The sequence below is a fragment of the Ciconia boyciana genome, chromosome 5 (genome assembly GCF_034638445.1).
Source record: "Ciconia boyciana chromosome 5, ASM3463844v1, whole genome shotgun sequence".
NCBI classification, from domain to species: Eukaryota; Metazoa; Chordata; class Aves; order Ciconiiformes; family Ciconiidae; genus Ciconia; species Ciconia boyciana.
Window position 1 is genome coordinate 69,051,805 of NC_132938.1, and position 22,542 is coordinate 69,074,346.

At 48.8% G+C, this 22,542-nt stretch overlaps 1 protein-coding gene across 2 annotated transcripts; it reads right to left on the reverse strand.

The window, feature by feature from the left end:
- Positions 1 to 5,324: 5,324 nt before the first annotated feature.
- REELD1 (reeler domain containing 1) lies at positions 5,325 to 21,315 on the reverse strand. Of its 2 annotated transcripts, XM_072862038.1 has the most exons (9): positions 21,230 to 21,315; positions 17,236 to 17,505; positions 15,380 to 15,514; positions 13,646 to 13,866; positions 12,534 to 12,756; positions 10,758 to 10,915; positions 9,732 to 10,032; positions 8,947 to 9,010; positions 5,325 to 6,302 (listed from the first exon to the last, which is right to left on the reverse strand). In XM_072862038.1, exons 4-9 carry the CDS (start codon positions 13,863 to 13,865, stop codon positions 5,715 to 5,717), a joined length of 1,554 nt encoding a protein of 517 aa, XP_072718139.1. In that variant the 5' UTR covers position 13,866; positions 15,380 to 15,514; positions 17,236 to 17,505; positions 21,230 to 21,315; the 3' UTR covers positions 5,325 to 5,714. The 2 variants fall into 2 exon arrangements, with proteins under 2 accessions (XP_072718139.1, XP_072718140.1); XM_072862039.1 differs by lacking the exon at positions 21,230 to 21,315 and having other exon boundaries at positions 17,236 to 18,266.
- Between the last annotated feature and the right edge of the window lie 1,227 nt (positions 21,316 to 22,542).

The window sequence follows — 22,542 nt, forward strand, 5'->3', positions numbered from 1 at the left end:
GTCCCAGACCCCGCGGCTCCCTCGGAGCAGCAGCTCTAGCCGGGCTGCGGGCGTTCAGCGCACCCGCCCAGCTCACCAGGCCCGCTGGGTTACACTTGGGTCAGCCACGCCCCCGCGCTTCTTCCCACCGACTTCCACGGGGCTCCGCGCCGGCCCTGGGCGCACCGAAGCCCGGCGCGGGGCCGTGCCCGGCGGGAGCCGGCTCGCACCTGCTCTGCTGGGCCCCGGGCGGCTCCGTGCCCAGCAGAGCACGGAGAAGATGCCGGAGAAGATCCCTGAGAAGATGCACGGAGAAGATCCCTGAGAAGATGGCGGCGCCGCGGCGAACCGCCGCCCCCGGCCCCCGCCGCGGGGACGGCCGGGCCCGAGGTGAAGGGCCTCGGCGCTGCCCGCCCCGACACGGGCCCGTCCCGACACGGGCCCGTCCCGGCGGGAAGGCGCGGGCGGCGGGGCCGGGCGCGGCCGCCATCGCCGGGGCAAGGCTGCCCCCTGGCGGCGGCGCGGGGCCGGGCGGGCGGGGGGGGCGGCGGGCGCGCTCCCGCGGGTCGGTGTTCAGCGCGGGGGGGGATTCGGCAGGCGACGCGGTCGAGGTGGCTCCCGCCGCTGGCCTTCCTCCACGCGGGGCGTCCTGCCTACCGCCCTGCCCGCCTCGCCGGTGCGGGGAGCGACAGGCGAAGGCTCCGCGTTCCCCGCGGAGCCGTTTCCCTGTGGGTGGCTGCGCCCGCCGCCCTGCCCGGCAAACGGCAGCAGCAAGGGTCGGGCTCCCGCACCGACTGTTGCCGGAGCAGGAGGTCGCGGCTGACTCGTCTGACATGTCGTGTTTGTGCTCCATTAGGCACTGGGAATTACTGGTGACACTTCACTTGACTGGGTTAAATATTTTTCCACTTTGGGCCGTGTGTTTGCATAATAAAGATCAGCAAGTCACGTCTTCTGCCTTTCCCTCTATACCAACAGCCTAATGTCCTTGGTACCTGGCCGTCGCTTCCTAATGTACATCAACATTACGCTGATATACAGCGAGTCTGATCTTTGACTCCCCTTTGAAATAGCGACACATTTTCTCAGCAACAAATTATACTTTGACATTAGAAGGTGGCAATCTGTAATGGATATTGCAATCTGAAGATTCAAAGAGACTATCTGTGATCTTTGTCCTCAGCCAAGTAAGCTGGAGTCTCTCTTCCCTCCTACACGTTATTTGATTGTGGTACATAACCTTGGGATGTACTAATAATCATTACTCAGAGCTGAGATATCCTTTATGGGCCTGCCCTGCTCAGGAAGGGAGATGTTCTCTAGAACAGCAGTAAATCAGCAAAACATGCACTTAAATATACAGTAAAATGTGGTTTGAGACATGATCCTTCATACATCATATAACAAAATGCTTTGCTGAGAGAGTCACACACGTGCTAATGAGAAGAGCGAGCTGTTGTGACGAGACCTGCGAAGGGGAAACGGTTCGGTGGCAGGAGGGAGCTGGGAGAGATCCCTGAGCAGCTCACGGTCTGAGGGCGTCGTGACTCCCCAGGTCTTTCTCTGCCCTCTCGTAGGTGATGTGGTGCCTTGGAGGAGCTGGCAGGAGAGAGGGGAGGGGAAAGGAAGGAAGGGAGCCCTGCAGGGCTCTCCAGGCACCAGGGCTTTCACACTGAGCTTTGAGACGATGGTAGGGGCAGTGGAGGGGGTCCGGCTTGCCAGGAGCAGCGAGGGGGCTGTTCTGCTGTTCACCAGCTGGGCCGGTCGGGTCGCTACTTTGTCATTGGGTTTTGCTGGTAAGCAGCTGTCTTTTTGCAGCTGAATGTTGCAGGAATCTTAGAGCGTCTCCTCATTTGTTACAGGCATTTCTCATTGCTATTTAAATCTAAGTGAATAAATAACACATGCATCTGCAGCTCCGCCAGGGAGCTGGCTGCAGCAGGGGCAAACCCTCAGGGGTGAGGGAGAGGACAAATCCTCACTCCTGAGCAAGGCAGCCCAGGCATCATCTCCCCATGCTCAGTTTGCTGGGGGGTGCGCTGATGTTTTACTCTCGGGGTTCCTGGGCCACCCAGCCAGATCTCTGTAATGCCTGGGGCCTCATCCCGCACTCCTCTGGGGAGAGGGCTGCCGCTGCTGAGAGCCTGAGCTTGCACGGCCCTGCTGACCATGATAGCTGGGACCACAGGGCCCTGTGGCTTCTCCCGAGAGCCTTGTCACCCGTTTTGGAGCTGAACAAATCAGTGCATGTTTGGCTTTTTTGCTTACTAGTGACAATTCAACCAATGCAGGAAATGTCCATAATGGCTTAACTGAGTTTTGGGCCAACTGCGTTGCTTAATGCAACCTCTCCACGTTACATTTAGTGCCACTAATGTATTGGAGGGCTGCCATCCTCTGCTAACTGCAGTTGGGGTGGGCATCTTTAATAGAGCAGATGCAGCATTGCATGAGACATCTTCTCCAAAGCAGAGGAGGAACAGCTTTATGGAAAGGCTTGATGATGGGCAAAACCAAACTGATTTCAGATACCATGGAAAAGTGGTAAGAATCAGCGATGGTGTTATATGCTCAACATGCAGGACTGATGGTTTAGGGGCAGTGGTTTATATTTTTGTGGAGCAGAGGGAAAGCAGGAATCACAGTGACAGGAGACGGAAAAATGAGTATGCAAGTAAGGGTGTGATGAACGGGCATGTCTGTATGCAAGTTAGTTATTTCTAAATTTTTTTATTTTTTTTTTTTAGTTAGGATAGCTCAAGCATCATAATGGCATCAGAGGATTTAAGCCATAGGAGTTTTCACTGCCAAAACTGCCTTTTATGCCTGTTTGGCTGGTGAGGAGACAGACTCAGGATAGGTGTGCGTTAGAGCTGAATGTGAGCTGCTTTCCACACTTTTGGTCAGTAATTCTGACCCAAAGCCCTGTCACTTTGCTGAGGGACAGCAGCCTAATGTGGGGCTGACCCGCACAGGAGGAACTGAGATCCCTTGGTTCCAGCAGAACGTCCATGACCAACACAGTCATGCCCTGAGAGAGGGAAACAAGGCAAGTCTTTCACTTGTCCCTCCAGTAAATATTGGAATGGTTTGTGCCTTTCTTTTCCTAATTCTGTCATTTTTTTCTCCTAAATCTGTTCCAAACATGAGCACAGATGAATTTCCATACAAGGCGAGTCACTTAAGAATGGGGGTGTTTGAATGGTTTGCTTTTTAATAAATTAATCAGTGCTCATGTTTTTAACAGCCTTAAGAAGAGATAAAACCTCCATCCCTCTTGTCATGGCAACTACAATAAACGAAACATCATTCAGAAGTCAAGAAAAAAAAACACAAGCACTTTAGGTCTCAGCCAAGTCTGCAAAGTAGCAAAACTCATTACTAATTCAAAGGAGCTGTGTCCCTCAGAGCTCACCATTACTGGTTTTACTAATAATAATACTGGAGCTGCATAAATTTAACAGAAGGCAGAGTTTGGCAGAAGGCAGAGTGGTGTTGAAGTGCTGCTATCCTAATCAAACCTCTCCATGAGGCTTCCATTTGCTCTGGTCAGCCTGGCAAGAAGCGGTGCTGGGTCGTGGGGAAAGAGCTGGGGAGGGGAAGGTTACGGTTTCGTAGCTATAGCAGTCTGGTAACATTAACCTAGAGAGACAGTGGAAGAAGCCATAGGTATTTGTAATTTATTCATAAACAGCTATGCCATCATAAGAAACTTTTTAAAATAATATGTGATAGTTCTTTAAATATTTAAGAGTTTGTTGACCTATTTTCTCAGTTAATTAGGATTTTTTTGGCTGCATTAACAATGACTTGAATGCAGTCTGCCTTAGTCGCTGCACAGTTCAGCTACACTGGGTTACAGGAACATGAGTTCTTTCTAAGGCACATGACACAGGGGAGGAATGCCATTGAAAGTGTCTAGACTTGTACTTACAAACCTGTAGACTTCCTAGTAGATAGTGCTTAAGCTCGACTTATTGAGCATAAAACCATTCACCTAGCATACTTTTGAGTCCTAAAACAAATGTCTTTTCAATTACAGCACTACCCTTGGTTACTCTGCAGTGGAAGGGCCATGGTGCGGCCACCCTTCTCTTCAAAGTGCAATGGCTAAGACCATCAAGCTCATCTCTGCAAGCTGCATTTGTGAGGCCACTTCTTTTCTTACTCATTTCTTTTGCCCAAGGCTCACTAGGCCTAGAAGTTAACTCGATACGAATTTGGCCATGTGTGTAGTGCAAAGCCTCATGTCACTAATCACAGTATAGTAGTACGGCCAGAAACCAGCTCTTTCTGAATGCTAACAGAAGGCTCTATTAGCAAAAGATGCACTATGTTCATCATGCTGTAGGGACTTGAATAGAACTCACCTATGTTCCACCTGTCTCCTCTGAAGTCAATGGCAAGGTAAGGGAGGACGTGAGATCAAGGTAAGGGAGGACTTTGACGATCAAGCGTGAAGATGGCCAGCTAGTTGGAGATGGCCACAGGGCCCTCCTGACAGAGGGGGAAGTTGTCAGCAGGAAGGATGAGTGAGCCATCAGGGTCCCGTCCCCATCATTATCTGCTTAGCTCAGGGGAGATTGCTGCAGGCTGCGAAATAAGCTGCAGCACCAAAGTTTAAGTCTGTCCCCCATCACACAGCTTGGGGACCATCTGAGCCCCTCCACCTTAGAAAAGGACACCAGAAGGGGTGATTCCTGCCCTCTGAAAGGCTCTAAAATGTACATCTCAAGAGGATCGTTATCAGGACTATTTCTGGCTCTTTCAAAGCTGCAGTAAAAGAAACCTTTATCCTTGCTGTCATCACCTCTCCTTCTTAGAAGGTGTCAAGGATCTTCATGTTTTCCGAGGGCTGTTTTAGTGGCCTCCTGCAGAAAACCACACGGTCGAAGTTTGCACAAACTCAGAGTACAAGGATGCTGTTAACTTTCCACGCAGCCTTTGCTGGGCATCTCCAAAGTGACCTGGGAAGGGTACTTCTCAGTGCGTGTTTCTGTGCAGAGTGTTACTGAGCTGACTCGAAGTAAAAGGCTAAGTAAATGCTGGCTCTCAGGCTTCGACAAGCTTCCTCATCAGGTGCAAATGGACAGGAAAGGTTGTCTTCCATTTGCACCTGATGAGGAGGTATGTTTCTCCCCCAAAAGCTGGTGTCCGCCACCCTGTGTTTCATTCCCGCAGATCAATTCAGCGTTTTTTGAATCAATGTTCTCCACTAATGAGTTCTTGCTTTTTATTTTCAAATTGAAACTTGAAATCTACCAGCAAATATTTTGTCATCTCAGAGATACCAAGTGCACAGAATCAAACCTGTAAGCTCCTAAATGAGAATGGTTGGGTTTATATCAGGGGTTTCTAGTTCCTAGAAAGAAATAGAACACTAGAAACTTTTGCTGAGATTAAACAGGAGACAATACTACAGTGCAGAGGAAGAATTTCTATTTTTGGCTGCACCCTTAAGGCAACAGAGGAAGCGTATGTCATGGCTGCAGTGACAGCTAATGAGCGGATATACAATATTAATTGCGGTAAGTGTAACACACTGAACAATCTATCAACTTCTATTTTCTTAGCAGCTGTAGCTTAGGTACTTTCAACTAACACTTCTGTCTGAATTGGCTGCTTCGAGTTTGTTTACCTATATGGTGGCACATAGAGGAACTACCCCACCACTTCCTAGCACCTGTTTTCACCTACACCGGCCGCTGTAGCGCTGCTTTTGGCGTTGCAGCTGTTCAGATGATCATCTTCTTCCCGCTGCTTGAGGGGCTGACCCAGTTGTACTCGGCTTGCACCAGCACGAAGCTGTTCTCCCGGATCTTTCGGAAGTGCATCACCTCCCCATTTTCTCTGACGGCGATGACGTCAGGGTCCGGCTCGCTGAAGGAGACCTCCGTTCGCTTGTGGCAATGCTGGGCACAGACACAGCGCACGGCGGCTGCCAGCGCCAGACCCAGGGCGGCGGTGCAGACCAGGAGGATGCCAAGCTGGGCTGCTAGGAGTCGCGTCCCTCTGCCAGGGTCTTCCCCCTTCCCGGGAACAGCAGATTCGGGACCTGGCCTGGTCACCCATGGCAGGGTATTCCCGCCCACCTCCTCCTCCTCCTCCTCCTCACCCCTGGCACCTGCTTCCTCTGGCTGCGGTGCCAGCTTTCTTTCTGCCATTTGCCTTGAAGCTGATGACAAATTGCCAGCAGCGTCGGCATCGCCAAACCAGGCTGATGTCACAGCGGCGTCACCCAGGTGAGTGTGTACATGCAGGGCAGAAGGAGATGCTGTCACACGCGGGGAGGCTTTCAAGACAGCCCCGCTCTCGGTACTGGCCTTTCAAAGCAAAAACATGAGATGTGCGGTGAGGGAAGAGAAAGGGCGCTGATTACGTTCTCACTACCGATGTCATGGTACAGTTCAGCTCTGTATTTCTGACACCCAGGTGTCCCCCTGGCCTTGGAATAACCCTGCCCCATCTCCTGGCTACTCAGTAGCTTTTAGAAAATGAGGCAGATTCAACCCTGCTCCATCCGAATCAGAATTCCCATGGGAGGGACGAGGCACTGGGAGCTGGTCCCAGGGGGACAAGGCAGAGCGGGCTGAAGGGGCAGAGGTGAAGGGCGCAGGCGGAGAGGAAGGTCACTGCTTTGCCTAAGTAAAGCTCTGCACCTCCCATGGTGGTGGTGGTATTTTTCACAGGCAGCGTTATCACAAAAAAAAGGTCACTTAATAAACAGTTCCCACCTTGAGTGATGCCAGAGTCATGCTGAAAGGACAGGCGTGATCCTCCCAGCCAAGCTTCATGTTTAGGGTCACACCAGGCCCACTGGGATTCAGTATCACGCTTCTGAGGCTGTAGATTGAACTGGGGAGCGGAGGGACCCAGGAGACTTGGGATGGCCTTTGACATCAGTGGTTTTGGGGCAGTCACATACAACTTGTGAACTCTCCCCAAAGCCCGGCTTGCTTTCTCAGTCTACACAGCCAGTTTGAAACCTGCTGCCTCTCAGTGTTGCTTAACCACCCATTTTAGTGGTAATGACTGTTCTTGCGTGCTCCTGTTCCAAGGGGCTCTGCCTGGTGCCGCGCATCTTATTTTATCTGCCACAAAATGACAGCCACTCCATGCCAGTTCTGCAGCCCAGGCTTTGCTGCAGATATCATCCAAGACTAACTGTGAAACAATCACACAATCTGGGAGGCCCCCAATGAATTTTTCCATTCCCACTGTGCACCTGAGCCCCCATCCAAAACCTGAACAATGTACTGGAGTTTTTTCTTCAGCTCCACCGAGATTTGTATCTGGCCCTCAGTAGCTGGCACCTCTCCAGCCTGTCCAGCCCAGCAGGCTTTTTCACACATCCGTTAATTACACCAGAGAAACTCTCACCCTCCACCATCATTAGTGATTTCTAAAGCTTGCTGGGAAGACAGTATGACAGGAGCACAAAGCTGAGGTAGGAGCCCTGGCAAGCTGTGAAGCAAAGTAGGGGAGGGTCAGAGCATCCTTTGTGGAAGAGACCGTTTCTGAAGGTGCTAGTAAAATACAGTAGTAAATAAAAGACTTTCAGTGACTGAACTGCAAACTGTAAAGTAGCTGGCTGGCAAAGTTAGGATTGCATGTGTATGGATCACTTGCCCTCAAAATGCAAACACCATACTGTAGGGATATGCTGCAGGATTTGGGACTTTGGGATAGAAAATGGAATTGCCTCGCAAGTTCTTGCCCTATCTCACCTCATTTCTCCTTTCTTTTTGTACTTCTTCTCTCCTTTCATGCCTAATTTCTCAATATTTTTGTTTTGTTATGCTCTTCTGGTCTTGCCTTGTGCAATAACTCTTCCTTTCCCTTGGTTACCATCTTCTGTCATTTCTCCACTTCTCTCCATGGCTACGCCAGATGCTCATGTTACATGTCTCTCCTTTACTTGTTCTCTGTCCTCCGCACCTTCCCAAATATTTCTGCCTCATTCTCTGCTGTGCGGCTCCTTCCTCTTTTATTCTCTGTGAGATTACTTCTCTTCCTCCTGTGGCATCCTGCAACCCAGATCTAGTTCTCTGTTTTCCTTCTATTTTTCTTCTCTCCATCCCCTGCATATTGGACTTCCCCTGCTAACTCTGTACCCCATGTCTCTAAGCTATCCCTGCTTTTCAGCTTCTCCACTAGTTCCCATCTGAGCATCCCCCTCTCCTCTGCAGCCCTGTTATTCTCCAGTTTCTCTCCCTCCTCTTGCTTTCCTTTTCTTTCTCAACCTAATTCTTCGCATGCCCTTTCCAGCTCCCACATCCTTCTGTACTACAGCCACCCCGCTCCCCCGAGGCTGCAGTCCTTTTGCACCCTTCTGGGCTTCCTCTCCTCAGGTCACCCCTTCCCAAAAGGCGCTCCCACCCGCTCGTCCCGTCTGTCACCTCCCGCTCTTCCAGCTGCCTCCGGTGAGCGCACCCTGCGCCTGTGGCTGACCCCCCCCCATCACCACCACCACCACCTCTGCCTTTCTGGTCCATCCAGCCTCCCGGGCTGACCCTGCCCTCCGAAAGCACACGGCTTCCTTGGCTGTCCCCAGGAAAGATGAAGTCTTTGACCTCTGGTGAATGTCATGGGTGGTACCTATCCAGCACCTCTGGAAAGGAACATCTCAGCCTTCCATGGGAATAAAACACACATTTCCAGCCCAGTAACATCCAGCAGCCTGTAGTCATGTCTATGTACGGAAAAGTTATTTTAGATTGTTTTTACAGTGGCACTCTTAAAAACCCAGGCAGCAGACTCAAAAGAAAAACAAAAAAGAGATATAAAAACCAATTCCCAGTTAAAGTAAAAAAATGAAAACTCTTAACAGTCTCAATGTAGTTTTAGTCACTTATAAGACCTACATGGGCTGCTTGGTGCTGTGATGCAGTAGAGAGGTTTTATCCTCATCTTCTCTTAGACCTTTCTGTCTTTGGAGAAGACATCCTCGCCATCCCCGTTGCTTACCTGCCCGTCTTCTTTGCACATCAAACACAAGCGTGGGGTGGCAGCGCTGGCAATGCTTCCTGCTCTAAGGTACGGACAGAGGAAAGGCAGGGTTAGTAAGTCAGACCTGTCGCCACAGCTCACGTGGGAATGCCTGGGCTCTGCACCACCGGAGAAGCGTGCCGCTCACTGAGCAGCCTCAGGATGCACGCAGTCAACGCAGACCTTACAGGGCTGTATTTTAATAACACCTGATCATTTATTCCTCTCCCCATCATTTTCACCTACAGTGTAAAATGTTGCATGAAAGCTCATGCAGCCCAAACCCTCTAAGACTTCTGAGCAGACATCCTCGAGCCCAAATTTCATAATTGCTTTAAATCCTTTCTTCCTTTTCCCTGCAGATCAAGAAATAGCTCTGCTGAGTTCACTGTTTCTTTGAATATTTGCATGTGCTTTTAGAAAAATATTGTAGCAGTCAATAGTTTTTATCACATTTTTCAGCCACCTGGCCAGTCCTCTGTGGGGCTGAGCAGCACAATGTTGGGTTTTTAAGAGTTTTGGATTTTCTACCTGTCACTGGCAATGTCAATGTCAGGAAAATGTCATCACTGGCATTTTCTACCTGTCACGTGCAATCTCCAAAGGATTATTTTTCAAAATTTTGGAAAGCAAACACCCTCTTGCCTCCCCCCGCAGCCGCAGACACCTTCCTACGTGGACCCTCGCTCATCCACAGGGAAACTAGTACTATTTTCCTTCCCCAGAAGGGCTGGAGAAATGGCTCTTCCCACCGCCTAGTTTACCTGTCGGAGGTGCTGTAGCTGGAGGTGTTGTCCTGGGAGAGGAAACCTCGCAAGGCGTCTGCCGTGCCGGGGTCTCGGGTGGGGAGGGACGGCTCCAGCCCCCGGCTGCTGGACCCACTGCTCCCACCGGACGCAGCCCGCGAAGGCCGGGCTGTCTGCTTCAGCTCAGCGATGGGACGGGCGTCTGACCCAACACCGAAACCTGGCTCCGGTGCCAGCGTGGCAGTGATGCCGGTGGGGCTGGCAGGCGGCGTGGGGGTGCGTGGGGGGGAGCCGGTGGCAGCTGCGGGAGAGGTGGGACCTTGTCCAGCACAGAGACAAAACAAGAAGCAGGGAGAGAGGAGCAGAAGTCTGTTGTCTTCGGTTTGTTTATTTCAAATCCCGCTCGGTGCTAACGTTTGCCAGGAAGGATTGTAATAGTGTGGGTTGTTTTTTTTTATTTTCATGTCTCCTAATTTTAAGTGGGAACCCAGATGGAAAGCAAAGCAGCAAAGCCTGCTGCCTAAATTACGGTCAAGTAAAATAATTAAAACTCAGTCTTGGTGCCATGCCAAAAATGCTGAGAAACACATCTGATGTTAGTGTAAGTAAATTTTGGGGGCATTTTACTGACCAAAGCCTGCATAAATACAACTAAATACATACCCGAAGGGCAATACTCACATTTAGACACAAACGTATTCCTTTAGACAGCATTGCTAATTGCACTTGCTTGTCTTCAGGAGCTGAGATTTTAGGTAAAGTATGTTGTATTTTAGGCTTTGCATTGAAATCATAAGATCTGGCCACCCTGTTTATCTTTCTGGTACTGCCCTTGGGACTGGCTCCATCACCTCAAATGCTGACCCGTGCCCTCACTTCAGGGCGTTCACCACGGCCATCACTGATCTCCCCAACAGCCACAGGAGTTAAACGGGTCCCTCCAGCTTGTTTGGGTCACTTGTGTTCAACGTTTGCCCGGAATAAGCTGTCAAACCACTCTGCGGGAAGCGGTCAGTAAGAAACCCGTATCTTTGCTCGCCATACCTGTGGGGTGTGGGTCAGCCGGTCTCTGCGAGGGTGCAGGGGTTACAGCGTCGGGCTTCTTGCCGCGGCCAGCAAGCGTTTTGTTTTGCCCTCGCTGAGCCACAATAGCAGATTCAATCTTTGCCCAGTAAACAAAGTATGACTGGACTACGGAGATGCTGTTAAAACATAATTAGGCAAGAATTTACTGGCTCTATAGCATTAACAAAACATAGACTGTTTAGCTAATCACAAGGACTGCTTTAATCCGAAGACAGAAGCGACGCAAAAGTATTTTAAAGGATTAGCCTGTCACACATTTTATATTACAAATAAAAGATACCAGGTCCCCTAAGAAAGATTCGGGGTGAAGAATCACCACTCATAATTAAGATCAGCCAAAAAAATGTTTGGGAACTTAAATTAAAAAAAAAAAAGCTATTATATTTGCTGTGTTGATAGAAGTACCTTTGGAAAACTTGGACTAGCTCTGCTTATAATCTTCCGTAGGCAGGGAAACAACAGTGGTATTTACTAATTAAAACAAGTCAGTGTAACTTGTACAAACAGCGGAATAGGTAGGGAAAAAAAAAAGTCTCTCTTCTCAGCCCTCTGATATTTGAGCCCGCCTAACCCTCTGCTTTTTGTCAGGTGCCAAAACTGCATTGGCCAACCTTTAACTGTCCACCCAGAGAGCCTTATTTAAGCTGGAGATTTGGGGAGAATTTTGGCTCAGATTGCTCAGCTGCTTCTGAGAATTAGCTAAGGGGAAACCAACCCAGGTTTTCCTGTGCCAGGTGACTCTTACGAGGCATTTTGAAGCCTAACAAGGAGTTTTTCCAGATGCTGTGACAGGGAGCAAAGGGACAGGCTATCAGAAATCAGCTTGGAGGGTCAAAAGCCAGAGGGTGAAGGAAGCGTCAGAGCAGGTGGCTAGGAATAGGTGGTGTTGGGTTTGGGTTGGGTTTATTCGGTTGCTTGAGTTTTATGTGTTTTTAACAGTATTTCCCAATCTAAAACAGCAGGCAAAAATTGGAAATGCCAAGCAGCAATATTTCTGTTTCAATGAACTTGTGTTGGATCACGATGAGATGCACAAGCCATGGCACTCACCAGGATGCTTATGTTTTGGGGAGCAGCCAAGGATCTGGCCAAGCAGCTTCTAAGTCATTTTGTAAAGTCAAAACACAACAATTTAATCTCTTCCAAAATGAAAAGTTGCTGTGCTTCCTCTAAGGCAGCCAGTTAGAAGATGTTTAATTTCATTCCAAACCAGAACCAAAATACTTGGACAGTTGGGGACTTTGGTGCAAAACAGAGATGTCAAGTTTTGACTCAGTGCTTGCTCTCTCTTCCTACTGTGAATAATTCTGTTTACATTTAACTTTTAAAAAAACCACTCATTTTTAATTTTTTTTTTTTTAAAGAAGTGATATACAAGATTATCCTGTAGGCAGGGAAGTCCTGTGGGCTGTGTTATTTAGAAAGACAGGCACCATGATCACAGTTCTCTCTTTATGCCTTAATATTTCTATTTCCTAAGTGCTTAGGTTGTCATCTTCCAGTGTATTTATTCTGAGAAAATAGTGACCATGTAAATAAAAAGCAGCACTACCCAGCAGATATAAATGGTGATTTATGTACCAGCTGGGATACTGTTGCAGCATTTGATAAGTATTTAGCTGTATGGGGTTCAAGATACATAAACCACTGTGCTGGACAAGTACAATGGATAAATAAAGCCAAGCCTTTAAGTGAGAAGACACAAATTCTGGTTAGGAACCAGCATGTTCTTACAAAAACTTGATGTCTCCAATGGGTTGGTCCGGTGCTTTCCATACAAAGGACAGGTTTCTCTTCAGTGACTTGTCCGAGTGGGTGACGGTGTCACCATCTTCAAAACAAGTCAGCAGCTTGGAACCAGGAGGGATGAAGACGAATGTGCCAGTGATTTCATCGTTAGACACTTTGCGAGCTTGAAGCAAAAAGCCCATAAAATCCCGGGTGCTCCTCACTGTCACTGCAAGACAAAACACAGGACACAAAGGGATTTGTCTCATAGTTATGGGGTGAATTGTTTGCAATGGAGTTTTCAGTGGTAGCACCGAAACCAAAAGAAAACCCTGTGCAACAACAATGAAAACATCTTACTGTCTTTGTCCTCATGGTCTGTCTTGGACACGTTGGATGCAGGAGGCCAGACTTTGCCTTTAACTTTGCAGTATGTAACTGCATGCAAAATTTGCTCGACTCTTTTTTCCCTGTCCTTGATTATAAGCCGCTAACCACATTGCATTAGGCAGCATGCAGCCATTTTTAAGGAAGGAGGTTTGTGCAATGCAAAAGCTTATGTGCTGCCCTTGGAGGGGTTTTATTTTGCCTGGGGATGAGCAGGCAAGCAGCCAGGCTGGGGAGCGGTGCCTTTCAGCTCTGTTTGCATCTGCCTCAGGAGCGGCGATGCTGGGGACAGGGCATGCTGCCCAACCGTACCTAAGAGTCAGGTGAGCCACCCAGACCCTTCTGTGCAGTGCGGAGGAGCAGGGAAGGCGACTTTACCCTCTGGAGGTGCCTCGCATGTGCCGTTGCGTGTGATGAGGTCCAGTGGGGTTGAGACACAGTTGAGATAAATGAATCCCACCCAAAGCATCCAAACCTACCGGCTGCCTCCAGCAAACAGTTGGTCTGCAACACGGTGAAAACCTGGAGTCAGCCATCACCTGAGAAACCTTAGGCCAAGCACTGCAAACAGAATCCCTCTGTAAATACGTTCGTTTCCTCATGACGAGAGAGGTGGTGTAGCTCACTCAAAGCAGTTATTCCTCTTCCCAGCCCTCACAAAGATTAATGCCATCACTTGAGATTAGTTATCATGTATTTTTCAGAGGCAGGAATGAGAAGCTGTTCCTTACCCGGAACCCTGTCGCCTGGGATGTAGAAGGACATGTTGGTGTGGACAGTAACGTAGTTGTTGCTGGGGCTGTGCAGCTGTGCTCTCAGGTGCCTGGGCATCATGTCGGTGCAGGCAGAAAGGCTCGCGCCGTGCGAGAAGGCGGCCGCGTAGGAGACCAAGCACAGGGTTGTGCATGCCCAGCCAGCAATGGTGATGTGGGCTCTCCTGCTGTCCTCCATCCTACAGCGGAAAACAACAGGCAGCTTCACTTTGAAGCAGCAGCTTCAGGAGCCTGTCAGCCTGTGTGGCACCTTTGAATCAGCTGAGCTCCAGAGCCGCCCTTCCCACAGCCTTTACACGAAGGAGAATAAGTGAACTCTGTGGTGCATGGAGCCACTTCGGTAATTCACAGCATTTCACATTTTGAAGTAAATTATTGAGGCTGGGAGGGGAGAGGCCCCACAAGACTTTCTTGTGAAGTCACCCGTGGAGGAAGCGGTCGGGGAAGATTTGCTCTAAAATGTCTTGTGGCATTTAGGAGCAGGAGAAGGCTCCGTATGTCCGCACTCAGCACCCTCCACCCTTCTCAGCCCAAATGTACAACCTGATCACTGGGGAAACATCTGCCCTTAGACCTGCAGAAGTGCTGCAGGCCCCGTCCCTCGCAGGGCTGGTGCCCAGCACAAAGCCTCTCCCTGCCCTCCGGTGCAGAGCCATGTCCCCGCGGGGACAGCACGTGGCTGCCCCTCGCTCTGGCCTGCGGAAGCACAAGGCACCTTTTAGCAGCTTGTCCTTCTCAGTCAGGGCTCACTGTTGCTGACAGGACGGCAGCGATGCTGTCTTTGAAGTCAGCGTTGGAAGCCTGAGATAAACATGCAGCTGTTTTGGCTAATGACAAGATTTCTCCCTATTGTCCAATTTTTAATCCAAACAAGTACTTTTTCTCAACATGGTAGAAGTTTAATATTTGGTATGCCGTGTCTTTAGTACCTCTCAGCTTTGGTGGCTGGTACAAAACACATTTCCAGATTAGCTGGAGTATTTTGTTATTCTGATTCTTCAGAATGCGCTTTTGAAAGTGCAGCTGAAGGACGAGTGCGCAGTATTTATTGTGAGGGGTAATGGCTATCGTAAGGTAGGTAGTCCGGCCTTTAATGTAGCTCTTTCTAACATCTTTTCAACATGCAACTTTTCCTAACTTAGATTTCATTATGCTTAGTCAATAAGTAGATGTAAGTAAACCAGAGGAAACCAGAGGCTGAGGAGGTCTAGCTTACACCTCCATCTCTAGCACTTCTAAAACTTGCCAGCTGACTCTCAAAATCCACCACTGCACACGAGACAGGCTGTGCCCAGCCCGAAGCAGGGAGCGGGCGGATGCAGTTTAACCTTCCACAGCCGAGCATCGTCCCACTCCAACCAGTTACGTGCCAGAAGATGCTTGTAGGAGTCACAGCAGCCTTCACTAAATATCCCGGCCCCTGCAGGACCGGCGGCAGGATGCCTCCTCCCCGTGGAGTCAGCCTCCCCTCCAGGCACACCTAAACCTCCCTTGCTGGGTATGTTTTCTTGCTGGAGCTCACCAAAGTGCCCCTGAGCAGCAGCTCTTTCCCTCGGGCATTTCCCAGGCTGCGCCGCCCTTTCCCATCCCTCCCGGCCGCCCCCCTGCACCCCTCACGGCTCAGGCACGGGGAGCGGGGCCGTGCTCCCCGGGGCCGCCCGGGCTGGGGCTGCCCCTGCCGCCGGCGCTTACCTCGGGACACGTACGCTGCCGGGCTCGCTGCCGCCGCTGCCGGGCTCGCTGCCGCCGCTGCCGGGCTCGCTGCCGCCGCTGCCCGCCCGGCCTGCCGGAGACCCATCCTTTCAGGGACCTTCTTCGCCGTCTCCTCTAATGGGAAGCGCAGCAGCTGTTACTGCTAATACCCACCACCTACGGCAGCTCTCCGCCAGTGCCCAAATCCTGCCTTAATCATATTAGTTTTCCTCTTCACATCCCACCCCCTTTTTTTTTTAAATCTCCAAGCTTCTGCAATGAAAACAAAGGCAACTAGCAGGGGGGCAGCAGCAAGCCATGGGGTTTGTGTGGGACACCCTGGGACTCCTTTGGAGAGGTGCAGGAGGATCGGACTCTTGCTTGCCCCGTTACCCTCCCCACACCCCCCCCTTCCACGCTGAAGCTTTGCAAAGCAAAGCCACGTCAGCTCCCTCTAGTCCGTGACCCCCAAGCAGTGTGCCCTGTCTCTCACGCTTACATGGGAGTTACTTTGGCAGTAAAAGCAGAATTTTGCTAGAAAGGCTGGGAAGGTGTGTCCCATGTGCCAGCCCTGCCAGGAGGAGCCATCAACACCCCACAAACCCACCAGAGCCGGCACAGGGGACTAAACAACTGGTGTGTGTGACTGTCCCCTGGCACATGAGCTGCATTTAAGTCCAGGCTGTCACTCCTGTTCCTTGTCTGAGCTATGCTGCAGCTGTGCCAGTCCCTGGCTGCGGGGCTGATCCTGTCCCTGGGCTTCCCAGCTCCTCCTTGGATCTGCCTCCTGACTGCAGACTGCTCTGGTGATCAGGACTCTCGGCCGACCCTGGCCACTGTCACCAGGCTTGCCCCGCTCTCTGCCAGTGGCTCCTTGCTCGCAACAGATGGAAATCAGGGTGCAATTTCTCGTCATCATTAAAGCCGCTGTCAGGAGATGCTGAACAAACTGCTGGCAGCTTGCAGCCCTGAGTAGGGCTAGAGGAACGGAGTAACAACCCCATCAGCAGCTGGCTTTTCTTCAGGCAGCAGACCCTTAAGAGGTAGCGTCAGATGTCCCAGGGCCATCGGGCGCGGGGCTGGCCCTGTGGTGCAGGAAAGCTATTAACAATGGAAGGGCAAAAGAGCCCTTGGTGCCCTTTAGTCCTCCTCCTCCTCCTCAGATAAATGTGTGTCTGACGGCTGAATGAGTTCATGCTGGTGCTTAGGCCACTCTCCCTGCAGGACACTGCAAAGCTCTGTCCTGTCCCACGACTAAAGGAGATACATGGACACACAGTTGACACCACTGCATTTCGTTTCTGCAGCTCCAGCAGTGCCTGTATTTGATCTTGCTTGGGGTCTGACCGGTGTGGGAGTCTGTCCGGAGCGGGCACCATGATGACCTCTGCCCGGGGCACCTCCTGAAAACTGGAGGCAGGCTTGCAGACACCCACTTATTAGCACTGTTCCCATCAGCCTGCCCTGCTCTACAGCTTGTCCTTCAGAAGTGAAACAAGATGCTGGGCTGGTGCTGAGGTACTGCTGCTGACAGCCCAGCCCTCATCTGTTTAACTGGTTTGAAAGAATGGGAACTGGTGGTACTGGGGTCTCAGCAGCCTGCTTTGCTCTGCATTTGAAAGAGGCCTTATAGCCACTGAATTTCAAGATATAGTAAGTCTTATGGTTTTCTTTCCTTTTGTCAGTGGAAGCAGAGAGTAGTCCAGGGGAAGGGAGGAAGAGTTTGCATTGTTGCTTCTGTTCTGGTTGTAATTGCCCATACTTTATATACAAAAAAGAGTACCTTTATGCTATATTAATGAATAACCCTTTCCTGAAACTGGCTGGTCTCTTATGGCTTTTCCTTACTAACTTACTCCTAAGCGAAACTATCCCTTGCTTATAATCCCAGCGTAATAAAGCAGCAGCTCCAGACCTCTGACAATCTGCAGGGGAAACACCAAACATGTCACAGCTGTTCTGGCACAGCGGCCAGGTCTGAAAACAGTATTCCAGGTAAGTGTAGGTCTTTGTATCGTGGCATGGTGTTACAGCATTGCATGGTCTTCTTCAGCTGCTGCTGTGCGTTGGGCACACGTTTTCATTACGCCAGCTCCCGTGAGGACCATTTCTCCACTGGCTTCCATCTGAAAAACAGGGAAAAAGCAGCCGAGTGCAGACCCTTGAAACAGCGGTGACAGGTGCTCCCTGGAGCTCTGTGCAAAGCTATGGGGAGACGGGAGAAGAGCTTCAAACGAATGAGAGCCAGACCCAACCCATCTGTAACAGCATAGTATGTACCACAGTGCTGAACTGGCTCTGCTCGCTCCCGAAGCTGGCGGGGGGCTGCTGTATGCAGGTTTAGCAGCACCAGTCGGCAGAGCTGCACGGTGCTGCCTGGACACAGCATTAATTGCTGGGCTGGTCTGAAATACAGCCTTATGCAGAGTTCATCCTTGCTGCCTGCTCTCAAGCAGAGGAACTCAGTGGCTTCAAAGCCGCACTCAAACCAAATGTCACAACCATCCCCTCCTTAGAGATGGAAAAAGCCTGTCACAGTCACTACCGTGACACAAGCACCTACCAGCAGCCTCGAGCTGCACGTTTGAATGCCAAGTGACAGGCAGATGTTTCCAGTAAGAAATACAGCCCTCTCCATAGCCTCTGGTTGCATCACCCACCAGGACAGCATTGCCTCAGCCTTCTCTGGCCAGAGCTTTGACCTGCTGGAGTCACTTGAGCTCAGCCAGGCTCTGCGTATCACTCTGACGATGGGCCCCAGACAGAAAAGAGAACACCACATGGCACTGCTGTCACTAGAAAGAGGTTTGCCTTTTTCCTGTCATAAATTTCTTTGTTAGTAGGAAGCTGGCAAGGAGAAGGGGACATAAGACAACTTACACCCTGCTTATTGTTTTCTCAGCAGCATTTTTGTAGTGGATTTCTAGAAAAAAAAGAAACACCTTTTTTTTTTTTCTAGAAGAAAAAAACCCATAGGATTTTAAAATAGCACTAGGGAAAACTGTGCGTGCTCTGTAATAGCTTGATAATTAAGATAGACTATAAACCACATAACTTGAAATTTCATCAACGAAGTGCACAGAAGGATTATAAACTGAGTAACATCCCAGGCTCTTTGATGCAGAAACTTTCTCCTTCTTGCAGATTGCTTCTACATCTCCACATCGTTGGGGAACAGCAGGGACAGCAGACGTGGAGCAGGTGCAGTGGAGATCAGTATGTAATATGGGCATGGATGTAAGCACCCCAGAGCTGACACTCAAGAGCAAGCTGGTTGCTTCATTGACAGGTTGAGAAATGCTTTGCTACTGCAAGATAATAAGGGTTATAATGAGTTAGAAGTCCTTCCCGGTCAGCTAGCGGCCACCTGAGTCCTGTGAACAAAGTTTGGGGGGGGGTTAGAGAAGAGTGGGCAGGTTGATCAAATAGAGAGCTTGAGGGTGGCATCAGTTAGTTGAGTCCAGATCACAAGGAACTGATCATTAAACCAACAAAGCTGCCAGCACTATCTTATTTAAGAATATCTCAGGTCATCTTTAAAACAAAGAGCAGTAGCCAACTGCGAGAAGAGCAGTTCAAAACCCACAGTAGGAGAGCGGTAACAACTCATGGTAGTCCCCCAGGGAGAATGAATAACAATGCCTACAAACTGGCACCTCAGGGTTGACCTGTGCACGTCTGTGGCTCTGTGTTTGGGGAGACCAGGGAAAAGAGAATGTTTCTCTGACATCTGGTTAGGCAGAAGGTTGGCAGAAGTACTGGCAGGTCCTTCCATTTCTATCCAGTTGACTATTCTTGCTGTTCCTCTATCACACTTACTGAAGTGTGACAGTGGATTCAAATGTTACTGCTAGGAATGAACTGACACACATGCATGCAACATATAATGTGAGCCTCCTTCCCTTACAAATTCAGCCTAAAATAAAAAAACCCCAACCCTTTATTTGGTAACTACTGTAACCTGGGCAGCTGTTCTGCACTAGAGGAGGGGGGTTGAGGAGAGACAGAGAGATGGTGCAGGGCTCTTTCTGGATCTCAATAAGAAAGGCCCAGCAACAAATAGCTTAATGACTGCTTTAATAAGACAGAATAAGACAAGGAATACAGACAGCAAGTAAATTGTACATCCCTTCAGATGTTGGGCACCCCACGTTCATGTAGCATCAGACAGAGCCCAGATGAATTTTCTCACGGTACACTGCACAGAGCAGATGCAACCCCATCCAGGGAGAGCAGCTCTCCCTTTCCATCACTTGAGCTATTTTATAATTCCTTACAAGAAAACAACCCTCTTTCTAAAGGATGTTCTCGTGAGAACTTGTTGCTGCTCTGTTAGATAAAGGCAAGGCCAGGCAGGTGGTGCAATCGCAGTACCGAGTGGGAGCTGCCTGCAAGCTCCACCGTTACAATGAGCTGGCAGAGGTGTCCTGCAGCCAAGGGGTCCGTGCAGCCCAATGGAGACCTGAAGGCCACGCCAGGCATGCAGCCCAGCCCAGCCTGAAGCTGCCGTGTGGATCACTGACGCCTAAACGTTCAAGGGCCCCTTGGTCAGGATCAATACAGCAGCTCAGGAAAAGCCTCCTCCCGCCCGATTTCTCAGCCTTGGAGAACAGTTTGGCACAGGAACCTGAGACTTTGAAACTGCTGGCTCCACAGTTTGCTTGCTTTCAAAACTGACACAGGGCTGGAGCTGGCCACAGGCATGGGTTGGCATATTAAACATCAGCCATTGCTTTGGCACCATCAGTCAAACATTCAAAGGCTGTCACTTTGCAAACACTTTCACACTTTCTTGACTACCGTGAACAACACAGCCGAAACGTGCAGCTGTGGGGCACAGCTGGTTTTCGGAGCTGGGTAAGAGCCTTAGGACTTAATGGGCAAGTTGTATCCAAAAGGGCTCTTGGGTAGCTGTCTTGTTATTGTAACATTGTGAAAAAGATAGAAAGAATTCAAATATAATAATGTTCAGAGTGGTTTGTGTTAGATTCTCTTTGAACTAGGAACCAGGTGGCAACAAATTGTAAAACTGAGTGGTCATCAGTGTATACCTTTAAAGCAAAACTTCCCTACCATGCTCTGGTCCCTTTATATAGGGGCACTCCAGGCTTTAGTAGTAACCTGGCTTCTGGCTGCCCCACTGTGCAGTGAGTACTTACCTCCTTCCTCCAGACTTGCTTTCTCTAGTTTCCACAGGATATGCTGCGCTGCTGCTCCCAGCCAGGCTTTTGTTTAAGATGTGGCTTAGTTTTGCTTTTCAAGTGCAAGAAACTTACACTGGATGTGGGGATGTAGCAAATCCAGAGTTAATGCTCTTCCTAGAGTCTGTCTGCCAACTGAATGCATGGAAGGGGGTGGGAGTGGGGTAGTGGTTGAATGGCCTTGGTTTCACGAAGTGATCTCATCGCAAAAAAGTAGTAACTATGTATGTGAATGCAGCTTTAGTCTTTGAAATTCAATTAATTTTTGTTTGTTAGTTTTGGATTACTTAATTTTGTGTTCATTCTTCTAAGACAAGTGATGGACAAGCACTTGTAAGTTGCTCAAGGAATGTTTCATTGTCAGTCCTGGTCTAGATGAGCTTGATCGACAAGTAAAACCGTTTTATACACAGGTACTGGGGCAAGAGCATTAGGATATGGTAAATGAGGTAACGTGAAGGACATGAGCATTAGTATCTAATACAGTCTTCTGTGTGTGAAGATATATTGCATTTGTAAGAGTGTATCTCTATCTCCCAATGGGATAAAGATCTTATAAATCAGGTTGAGTCATTTTTAAACATCAAGAGTTTGTGAAATGCACCATTCTACTCTGACATTTAGATACATATATAATGGGATGCCTCACCTTAAAACTTAAACTTTGGATAGCATTCCATGTGCTATTCTGAAAGCTGTCCGGACAGTGTCTGATGTACTTGCAACTGGTATGTTGTCCTACAGAATATACTAAGTCAAAACAAAATCTAAAAGAGAAGTAAAATAAATCCAAGATGAATGTTTTATCCAACTCAAAACAGACTATATCCAAACATTGGACTGCCTAACTGAAGTCAAGCTTAAATGTTCACTTGATTTAAACATAGGGGCTGAAAATTGAATTAAGGGGGAGAAATCTTGTAAAATGTACATAAAGGTCAGTGATTGTGGGAATTAAATGTTTAATTTCTTTAACTACTTTTGAAATTTGAATATGAATTACAACAGCTCATCTTTAATGCAAATTTTCCTATTTACCTCACATAGTAAATAGTGACTTCATCATCTAGAATACATTAAAAAAACCCTCAGCATGTAAACTACATAGTATTTTCTAAGTTCAGTTTACTATGCAATTAGACCATCTGAAGTAGCAGATCACAACTGAAAAATGTTCTATAACTAGACTTGTAGAAATAGAACTGCAGTTAAAAAGGTAGCGATGCAAATTCTTGAGAGTAAATCAAAGTCTGTGCAAAATGTGTTGCTATAGATGGGTAGGTGGAGGAGGGGAAAAACGTGGAGAAGGAAGAGGGAAAAAACCCTAACCCTATATTAAAATAAAAAACCCAAAACCCAGACAGTCTCCAGGAATGAAAGCACGCAGTAACCTACCAGCTGCATGTACAAGACAAAACAAATGAGAAACTGCATGCTCCACTTGGAGGTACATCTTCCTTTTTTAAAAAGAAGTCACTTACAGAAGAGCAAGTGGGTGATTTGTACTTATATCCTGGACCCTTTTCAACCCTTGTCAGAAAATGATAAATTATTGAAGCATATTATAAAGTAGCATCTCTATTTTTGTGTTCTGTAGTGGCTTCTGAAGTCTTTAATGTGGAAAGGTTAACTACTGATTGCAAAGTAATTTAGAATTATTCCTTGATCTTAAAAAAAAAAAAAAATTAAAAATTTGCAACCCCTATTCTCTCCCTTGGATAATTGAAATGTTACTATTCCCTGCTTGCATTAGAGCTACTGGTACTTGGAAAGAATGGGCCAATGTTACATTCACACAATTGTCTTGTGTTCATCCATCCACAACTAGAAGTATTTTTGTTCCTGGAGGCACTATAAACTGCCCAAAGAATAAAGCAGGGCTTCAGAAAACTCATTTAAAAAAATTGGCTAAATAACCTCACCATGAGGTGCATTACCCAAACTTACAACTTTGTCCTGAGG